We start from the raw sequence: 10,992 nt of genomic DNA on the forward strand, positions 1-10,992 counted from the left end.
CGGGCTAAAAAAAACTGGTTTTAATCTTATGATTGTACATTTCTATATTCGTAGAAAACTGGATATAATACGATGCTAGACATAGTTTTTTCGTATGGATGAGAACCGGTTCCTATCCACCGGATTCGAATGAATACGAGAAATAAAATTATGATTTACTTTTAAAATTTTCTGAAATACATTACAATACACGATTTTTCAGTATGACTCAGGACCGATTTTTAATACAGTATCTGGTGGTATATTTTGTTTTTGTCATGTAACTGATGGGGGATGGGAAAGAAGGATAGGAAAAGGGGAAGGGGGTTGTGGGGAAATTTGTCAGAATATCATTCCCTTGTCCCTGATTATTTGAGATGTTTGAACAAATGAAAATGTACTTTTCCTCTTTAAAAAAATAAAATATATCTGACAATAATAAATAATATATTTGTAGTACAGTTACATAATACATAAATAATAATACATATACGAGAATGAAACAATTTCTAGTCCCTCTAGGATATTTTTTAGAGGGGAAATCCTCTACCTTCCTAGATTTTGACTGATTTTCACATTTCATATAATAGTGTCTTTATATGTTTGATAACTTATTCTTTATTAATACTGTTGAGTGTCTTAATTGTCTTTCTATCTTCAGATTTGGTAAAGCACTGTTTTGGATATCTGTATTATTTCCTTACAGTCCTTCCAACCTAAATCAATATAGTATTTCTATTTAATTTAACAAAGTAATATCACACTTTTAGTTAACATTTAACGAAGAAGAAAAAAACATTGAAAAAGTTAGAATTACTTAGAAAGGTTTGAATCCTGGAAAGAAAATGAAGTAGCGGGTTTCGTCGTATTTTCACAGTAGCTTTTGATAGGTTATTTTAGGTTAACTTAGGTAAATATTAATGATTGCCCCACCTGGGCTAGAAACAGGAAAAAAGCAATTGTGACAATATGACAAAACCCGCTACTTCGTTTTCTTTCCATGATCCAAAGGTTTTTGTTGTAATAACTATAACAGCAGCAAACTATAAGAACCAGCAAAACAATGCCAACAAATAATATAATAGCCAATACCCCTTAATGCACAGAATATGCGCGGATAAAGTAAATGCGTAAAATAATTAAAATTTGTAGTACACTCAATGTTCATTTTAAGTTCTTGGCTTTTTCATAATATTTATAGGCTATGTAGATTCGGTTTTAATTGTGAGCAAATGAAGTTTTAATAGTTGGTAAAAAATAACTTTCTTCGTATTTCCAACTTCAAGACATTTGATATTACATGCTTAAAAAATGCACAGATTTAAGAGCCCATAGCAAGCCCCAAAAAGCGTTAGTAAAGCGAAAACAATTATACATCTATTTAATATTTACCAATGTTTGTTCCAAAATATGTACTTTTTGTACTGTAGAAATTGAAATAAATTATTCTTTATATAAAATTCCTCTCTGGAAGCTAAGAATTTATAAGTAAAACATTGAAAAGGCTGTACAAATTTTGGAAATTCACTTTGGTCATCCATTTAATTTATTTTATATACAATACATGAGAATCCCGGCTGAGCAGAGGTTTAATAAGTTTATCAAAATCTGTCCATCAGAACAGATCCCAGTTTAGGTTTTAAAAAGCACATATAAAAAAACACACATACACATTAATCTTTCCTCTGGCATTTCTTTTTCCACTGGACCCACAGGTATCCGGGCCTGCACAGCTGTTTGTACGCGGACGGTGCAACGCCAGCTGACAGAGGTACGCATCCGTGCGAATTCTCCTCCGTTGACTTCCAGCAGTGGTACAGGTATTCTCCGGACACTTTGTACGGTACCACACAACATGTGTAATCTGAACAACAAATTATTGTTAATTTATTTAGTTTGATTAGCCAATAGAGATAATCTAGAGACATACTATCTAAATAAGCCAATAGGTAAACAGTGGAGGTACATTCCAGACATGTCATTCATTAAAATTTTGTAGTCGCATTTCTTAAGATAAAGCTTTTCTTGAGTATATTATACTGTGTAAAAATTTATTTCCGAGTAGAGCGTGAAGCACATGACAAAACCTGTATTAAGTTATCTATTGAATATTGAATATTGAGTTAGGGGGTTGTGTCGGGTTTAAATCTGAACCACACTGCGTAATACTAGATACGTTAAAAAAGGTGTCTAGTGTTACTTGTCAGGTGTTTGCTCCCAGTAGTAAGTGTATGGCAATGTCACTCTTGGCTCATAAACACATGTAATTCATTGTGACAAGGGTTGTCCAATCAACGGATTGATTGTCTGTTGGGTGCTACTTTACTCAAAACCTCGGGTTTTCTATGTATTTAGAAAAGATAGTATAAAACTCAAGTTTCACAAAAAAAATTTAGATGTTTTTTTTTGTGAAACAATGCTTCAACAAGGTCGACCCCCCCCCCCCCCCCCCCACTTTGAATTGAGTTTTGAAAAAATAGCTATGTACCTTCCCTGGACATATTAGAAGCTTCACCTTAAAGGAGAACCAAATCGGTTTAGCAGCTAGCGAGATCCTTCGCTACTACTATATATAATAGGATTAGGAACAGACTGATTCTCGTAGATCAGCTTATTCCGATTGATGCATACTCAATAGATTTCTTACCCTATATGATCAATCACACACAAAAATATGTCCAACTTTAGAAGGATATTCTTTCCGACTTTTTATTTGTACTTAGTTTAAGTATTAATATAAATTTTACATATAAGCTTTCTCGCTTAGAGACTGTATGATAATTTATAAATAACTCAGTTTACCTAAGGATTAAGTCATAATAATAATTTAATGATAAGTACTAGGTAGTCAATTTTTCTTAAATTAAAGGCTTTATGAACTTAGAATTTTTTAAAAATATTTATTGAAATGTATTATAGACAATTTTTAACAGAAAGAAATATCAAAGAAAAATAATGACATTTTTGAATTTTTCTTATAAAATTGTCTAAAATACCCACCAGGGCTAACAAAACTGGTTTGAATCTTTTTAATATACAATTTTTATCAGCGGAAAGCTGTCTATAATACGTTGCGATAAATAACTATTATACTTTTTTTTACAACCCAAACTAAATTCAATGATATCCCCCGAAGTTATTTAGCTAACGAATGCCAATGCGAGTCATAAACTTTGAGGGCAAGAATAATTTACAGTTCATTGTACCCTCCCTCCCAGTTAATATCATCATTCAATTTTGATAATCAAAAGCAAAGCTTTTCTGTACGTTCGTCCTTCCGTAACGGATAGCTTTTTTGTTAATTTAAGCATGTTATAATTGCCCTATCGATTTCAAACTTTGCATGATAATTCCTGTAGTAGTTAGGTACAATTTAGAAAGCGTAGCAACTCTATAATCGTTACCAGAATTCCGTACGTCCATTTTAAACATATATATTTTTAACTTTTTTAACAGCAATTTTTTATGTGATATAATCATCCGATTGATTTTATTTTTGGAGTGCTGATTTTTATTACAATATTATAAGCGAAGCAACTCTTTAATCAAGTCCTAAAAATGTCAGTATGTCCGGTATTCTGTATTTAAAAAGTTTTTTTTACGTTTAAGTTTGTCAAAACATATATATTTATATTTTGTATATTCAGTTCTGACACTCTACAAGGGTTAATGTTCGTCTGTCATACCGTTTCAGAGCTTCACTTTTATGGATGTTGTCATCCTTGTTTACTTAAAAATACTATGAATACTGATAGTTAGGGAGGGAGGATACATTGGGCTATTTATTACACTAATAGATATACTAATTTATTTCCCTAGTACTTAAAGTTTTATTGTAATATTTTCTTATTCGTTGGCTTAAAATCTTTGGGGACTTTTAGTGATTTTAGGTTGGTTCATTAAGGTGAGTGTCTAAACGTTTCAACCACTAATTGTAATCTACAGAAGGGGTAATTTTGTGTATTATCATTTATTATTGACTTATCCCTTTAGATCCCTGCTGAATAGTACACATAAACCGACCAAATCCTGTTACAGAATTACAAGCACTTTCAGATCAAAATTAAATTTAAAGCCATGACTTGACAAAATAATTCATATTTTACACTATGCCCATCAAAAGAAATGAAATCATAATCATACTATTAAATTCCATCAAATCATAATAAATTCGTCATAATAAAAATTCCAGAAAAAAATTAAACTCATAAAATAATATTATAAAACAAGTTTTAAATCGATTTAACAATTTCTAACATGCTTAGATATACGATAAGAGCTATCCGTTACAGACGGACCGACATTAAATATAGAAAACTTTCGTTTGTAGAAAGTTTTTTCTTACAAAACTATATTACTTTTTATATAACCTAATTTTTAATAAGATAGCCACATTACTTCCATTATAGATTTTTTGGTATTGTCAAATCCTTTTAGATCTGCAAATTATTTCTATATCAAAATCTGTCCTCCCTAACGTGTCTTTAAAACTTTTATAGTCATGGTACTTTGGCTAAAGCTGTGCCCAAGATGAACTTACCAGAAAGTTGATTACAGGCCTGCTCCTGCGGATTCCAAGTCCATCCCACTGGACAAAACAGCTGTATACACTCTGTATCGCCCTCGGGACACGGAAAATCCACATAATCAATCTCCGGCCTGTTGGTCAGATCATGCACCACGCTGAAGATGAGTATAGAGCCGGCAATGGTGAAAATTGCGACTATGGCGAGTATTGTCATCCGCCGCCGCCGCAAGTGTTTGTGCTGCTCCGCCTCAACGTCCAGATAGTCGCCGGGCTCGAAGCTCATTGTGGTAGAGTCGACACTGATGGCCGAACGGTAATTTGGTTTGCCAGAATTATTTCCAACCGCCAGCGACACCATTATGTCTTTTTTCACTCTTTATTTTGTTTTTATTATTATTTTATCACTTTAACTGTTAATAAATTTTTTTATATTTATAATGTATTGTCAGCTTGCTACTCTGAAACCAACTGAAAATAAAATAGTGCTTTAGAGTGTATATATGCCTATATATATATGAATATATTTGTGTCTTGTTTCTATCAATCAAAGCACACCTCACCTTGCTTGTTATTCTTATCTTAAAATAAACAATAAAACTCCTGAAAAAGACTGACAGTTTCAAACTGTTTACCTTTTGCTTTATTGCCTTCCTTCCCCACCTACTTTCTTGCACACCCCCCCCCCATTCCCTCTTACCCATTCCTTTAGGTGCACACCTACTCTAGACTTCATCTCAGTCCGTCAATCTTCACGGTAAAATAAAAATTTGATTATTTCTGGCCCCAGTTCTATTAAAAAATTTCAAGATTAAATTAAAATTTGTATGGCTGTATTTATTTTAAAACCCAGTTATATGTTGCCCTTTTTATTATTAAATGTACTTTTTTTTATCAGTTTCCATTTACATTCTCTCAGCAGTTCTTAGTTTTATATTCACCTACGAAACTTATGAATGTTGTTATCCTTGTTTTCTCCCGAACATTTCTGACGAACATAATTTTATTTGCGTAAATCCAAGTTTAATACAAAAATTACTACAAAGGTAAAAAGGCGGCCTTTTAAACATTATTTAATGAAATGAACATATAATTAACCTTTATCTTGTATTAACAAGGATATTGTAATGTTAATAGTTAGCAAAGCATTAATAAGCTTTAGAAATTATAAGAACATAAGTATTGTAAAAGAAAAAAGTAAAAATTTTGGAGAAGGAAGGGACTTCGCTTAAAATATTGTACAAATAAAAAATAGTTGTCAAAATGTTTGTTTTAAATAGACTAAGTACTTTTTAGTAAAGATTATAGAGTTGCTACGCTTTTTAAATCGTAACTAACTTTAACAAGAATCATCATTCAAAGTTTGAAATCGATAGGCCAATTCTAACATGCCTAAATCAACGATAATAGCCCTCCATTACCTATGTACGGACGTATAGATCCTCAATATAAAAAAGCTTTGCTTGTAAAAATTGATAAAGTCATTAATAATCTTTTAGTAGGGGATGTAAAATACCTACTTGTATAATCTATAATACAAAGTAGAACGATGTCTGTCTGTCCGTCTGTCCGTCTGACCGTCTGTCCGTCCGTCTGTCTGTCTGTCCCTTAAGATCTCGGTAACCACTGAACCGATCGGATTCTACTCTTCAGGGTATCTACCTATTGGTCCTGTGGTGGTTTTAAGCTATTTTCTCGGGGGGTGGGACACCCCCAACCCCCCCAAAAACCAAAAAATCCCCCCCCATTTTTTTTTTTTTTTTTTTTTTTTTTTTTGAAGGAGATTTCCATGTTCCTTTATGGTCTCTCGCAATAATTTTTTTTTATCACCTCTTGGGCAAAGCCCCTAGAGGCTAGGGGCGAAGCCGCTAGTATATAAATAACTGCGCTATCAAATATTTGTTATCTCGTTAAATAAATCATTCATAATTATAAGTTTTTATGCTTAGGTAAAAGTAAATTCATAATTTACATTTTTTTTATAATTTTTTGACATAAAACTTTAAAGATTTAAAAATATGATTTTTTTTATTATTTATTTAAAAATATGATTTATTATGAAATTTTTAGCCTAAAAATAACTTAAATGGAGTTTTTATCATCTATAAAAAGATTATAAAAATATGAGCAATTTTTTATTATTGACATGTGTTCATGTGCAATAAGATATTTGAAACCACTGGACCGATAAGGTCTCCATGTCAGTGATGCTTCATATTCATCCTGGAAAAGTTAAATACTTCTTTTAAATCAATTTCCATTTTGGGAAAAAAGGAGGTTTGGGGATAAAAGCTTTTTATAGGGCCTATAAAAATAACCTCATACTGGCCTACCATTGGTAAATTATAATGTATACTTGCATACCATTGGTAATTACGTCTGTGAAGTGACGAATACGATCCGTTGGTAATTTGTATTGTATGACGTCATTTTTCTATAGGCACTATAAACAGCTTCGAGAAAACGAAATACCTTCCCAGCTAATATTGTTTTACCCATATCAAGCCGCAAAGCAAATGTTTCTTTAGCTGCGAGTTTTAGCGGCTGCTTATTTTGGGTTTATGTTTTTATTGCACAGATGCTAGATATGATGTAAACGGCCTTCTAGATTCATATACAAGACTTATACATACTGTACATTTTTGCATTTTTTAAAAAGTATGTTTTTTTTATTGAACAAAAAGCAATATTTTAGGTCAATAACGTGTTTGTAAAATTTGTGCGATGTATCCTATTCCGATATGTCTATCTGTCTGTATTTATATGGCATACCCTGTTTCATGAACCAATGAATGAAAAGTTGTACATAGGACGGCCATGTTTGACTTGAATGGCCCTGTAGTATAGTTACCCTTTTTTATTGATTTATGTAATAATTTCAATGATGAAATTATTTTATCTAATAAAATTTCTAATATGCAAAATAAATCTTTAATTTACTGCTAATAAATTATATCAGGTATGTAAGACTATTTGTATCAAACTTTTTGGAGATGGACGGATAAAATTTTTTCTAATATTTACTACACCAATGAAGATATAGAATATAATTTACTTGGTCTGCCGTTCATGGTCTAAAATGCTAAAAATCTATGTGATAATTTAGTGTGTTGGACGTAAGCTACGGACGTTCTTTATATTCAAATTGTAGTAAAGCTTCGATCCGAATTCAACAACAGATAATTTTATTCATAATTGTATTGGTCTACGGTTTAAACAATAATAAATATTTTTTTCAACAGATTAGGCTAGGTCAAATACAATATAGCTAGATTCCTTCTTCTTAGATATCCTACACTTTCTCATATTACATTAAACCATATTTTTTTTAGCCTTTTAAACTGCTCTTATATATTATTGATATAAAAAGTACATTATTTATGTTGTACAAGTTTTGTTATACAATATTGGTTCCTTGTAAAAGTATGCAAATATCAACTTAAATATGGAAATTTTCTCTAATGTATACATTTACATTTTTATATGCATTTACTATTTTTTTCATTTTATAAATAGAAACAGATAAAAATCTTAGTAGCCATAACATTAGCTATGCCTCAAAACATTTGGTTAGCCTTGTTCACTTATGGACTACAAAATCCTTAAAAGCAAAGCTTAATCCTATTATATAAAGTAGTCAAGATTTTTTTCTAAATCCTAAGATTTCCATAACTATTGAACTGATTAAGTTCTTCTTTTTATACAAGCTTTATATTGGTCCTGAGATTGATTTTAGGCTATTTAACTTTTAGATTTATGCCATAGGATGGTTTTAGGCTATTCATTGCCCTCTCTTTGAAGGGGAGCCTCTAGATACTAGGGCGCAGCCGCTAGTAACATAGAAAGAATAATAACAAAAAATTGAAGTATACCACATATACAAGCATCTATTAATGTCTATAAATTTAATGTGCAAAAGTGCCTTAGTTTTAGAACAGCTATACTCCTACATTAAAAAAAACCACAGAATTTTTTTCTATAAACAATGAGCTGTAAATGTTTGTTTACAAAGTACAAACAAGTGGTTACGTTGCAGATATGGAGAGGGCAACATTGAATTTTTTTGCAAATGTAACAAATTAAGAAAAATTAAGAAATTTCGAATTTGGAATACTTTGCGTCGTACTAGAGATGTTAAAATGGTACCTACTGCTACTATGCTAGGTGCATTGCATAGATAGTTAGGGAAGGGGGAATGCCTTTGCCCCAACTAGATAACTGAGAGGAAGGAAACAGAGCTAAATAATGTTAAATGAAACCGATCGATGAATACTAACTTAAAGGTTTGGGAAAGAGTAGGTTTATAAAATACATTCTTAATGATAGAATATTATTTAAAAACCATTAAAATTGAAAGCCGATTTAAATGATTTAATCGCTAGAAACTTTAAATTTCATGAATAATCAAGGCTTGAAACATTTGCCTTGATTTAGTTTCCTGGTAAATATTAATTGTTTGTAGAAAGAATGAGTGAGATTTTGACATTCTATACGTGTTCTATAAAATTTAAATATATATCTCCCTGTTAAGCTGAAAGTATTGTGTTGACTTTATTCAATAAGTAAAAGTTAACTTATTATTAACATTTTTGGCTACGCAAAAAGAGGCCTCTAGAAACACTTTCAATTTTAGATTTAGAAGTAAAAGAAAGAAACAATGTTGGGGTAGGTCATTCTTTTCTAGGGGCGATTTCTCTTGGGCGGTTGTAGTTAACCTCCCCAAAAATAGTTATAAACCTTACCTTGACCTATGAGAGCTTCACTGAAAAGGAGAACCATATCGGTTAAGTGGTTAGTGAGATCCTTTGCTACACACACATTGACATCCTGATACTTTTATATAAGGATCAGGGGAATGGGATGTTTGTGTTACGAACGCCGACATCCTAGTTTCCTACACCAGTTGATGAAAACGCCTTATAAACATACAACTTTTTTACGTCAGAAATCCGTCAATATTTGTTCGGATATAGAATCCAGTTTCGTTATACAATGTTCTAACCATCTAGCAAAAGTATTTTTTAAATGTTTTTTTTTAATAGCGAAGCTAATCTAAAGGAAAGAATAGTGATTATTTACTCAGCTGTATTGCTGACAAATGACTATTATTAAAGAATTATGCTGTCCAATGAACATTTCCGTATTAGCTTACTTTGTCCGCCTGTCTATTATTACCATTGTTATATTAGTAAATTAATTAAGACCATTGCATCGCTCCTTATGAAAATTTGCATGCTTTAAAATGAAGATTAGCATTTGCATTGACTGACCAAAAACTATCAGGCACGTAAGTTTAAGTCAACAACAGAACTGTACAGTTGTAACAAAAACCCTAGCACTCGAATGCCAAATATCAATATTTTACCTTTTTAGTGCCATATTTACGAAATCATTTATTTGCAATTATTATACTTTCGCGTACGTGATTGAACGTATTTTAAAATAACACTTCACATATGAATTGTTTTGAGCTGAATCATTTCTATTTTTACAGCAAATAAAAAAAAATTCTTTTTATTTTGATTATCAATATTTAGTTTGAGGTGTATTTATAGATCAACAAGTATGACAACATCCATAAGCACAAAACATCATGGAATGTACAAACGGACAAAGTGAGTTATGGAGCTTATGTTCAGTTTTCCTAACAAAGAAAAGGAAGAGAGAGGATATGCAGAAACTAAAAATAGGTTTATTTCTTTTGAAGCATGAACAACAGAAACAAAGTAAAAATTAGATGAGCATATATCATAGGAATCTTTACCGAAAATTTAAGCTGTATGTCTTAAATAACAGCTTTTCTACTAAAAATTACGTTTTAGATTTTAAAAAATTAATTTTTCAATGTAAAATAAGAAAAATAGGATTTTGAAAAACCTTCAACGATAATGAAAATTATTATCTTTGCTATAGACTTTTTAAACTGTCTAAAAATGATAGGTCGCGTTAAATATAACAATAAACAATACCAATTTAGTCTATATTGAAAGTTGAATATGCTATAAAATCTTATGTCTGTCAAGAAAATCGCACTTCTGCCATGGCATTACAGATTGATTGACATACAAAATGAATGATAGAATAGTTTCATTACTAAATAAATGAAATTTTAAAAAAATATGAGTTATAGAAATTTTGAAATTTGTTTTACCTCATAAAAAAACTGTTCAATGACGACACAGAGAACCAAATGTTATTTCTGAACTGAGTCAACACAAAGGTGTCAGATCTGTGGCGACTATTTTTATCATGACTTGTAAATTGTCAAACAATATGTAGTGTACCATCATGTCCGAATAATGGTACACATTGCAAAAATTATTAGAATCGTAAGTTGTCACTTTTCGGAGGTTTCCTTGAAGTGCCTGAAGTTTTTGTTTTACTTTGATCCGGTTTGGTTAGGTTACATTGGGTACTGAGTAGCCCTGCAGGTTTAGGAACAGGGCCAAACAGGGTTAGGAACCCCCCGCAGTGGTTAGACAAAGGAA

The 10,992-nt window shown here is 31.3% G+C and overlaps 1 protein-coding gene across 2 annotated transcripts; it reads right to left on the reverse strand.

The window, feature by feature from the left end:
- Positions 1–409: 409 nt before the first annotated feature.
- On the reverse strand, positions 410–10,755 carry LOC145317240 (uncharacterized). 2 transcript variants are annotated; one of them, XM_080158222.1, is made up of 4 exons: positions 10,656–10,755; positions 4,520–4,975; positions 1,650–1,843; positions 410–695 (listed from the first exon to the last, which is right to left on the reverse strand). In XM_080158222.1, exons 2-3 carry the CDS (start codon positions 4,863–4,865, stop codon positions 1,653–1,655), a joined length of 537 nt encoding a protein of 178 aa, XP_080014348.1. In that variant the 5' UTR covers positions 4,866–4,975; positions 10,656–10,755; the 3' UTR covers positions 410–695; positions 1,650–1,652. The 2 variants fall into 2 exon arrangements, with proteins under 2 accessions (XP_080014348.1, XP_080014350.1); XM_080158224.1 differs by lacking the exon at positions 10,656–10,755 and having other exon boundaries at positions 4,520–5,122.
- Between the last annotated feature and the right edge of the window lie 237 nt (positions 10,756–10,992).

The sequence above is a fragment of the Acartia tonsa genome, chromosome 4 (assembly GCF_053477335.1).
Source record: "Acartia tonsa isolate MP-2025a chromosome 4, ASM5347733v1, whole genome shotgun sequence".
In the NCBI taxonomy this organism is placed as follows: Eukaryota; Metazoa; Arthropoda; class Copepoda; order Calanoida; family Acartiidae; genus Acartia; species Acartia tonsa.

Coding starts and splice junctions, on each gene's coding strand:
- LOC145317240 (XM_080158222.1), bottom strand. CDS start 4,865: ATGGTGTCGCTGGCGGTTGGAAATAATTCTGGCAAACCAAATTACCGT. Junction 1,844..4,519: donor GGCCTGTAATCAACTTTCTG/GTAAGTTCATCT, acceptor TTTGTTGTTCAG/ATTACACATGTTGTGTGGTA.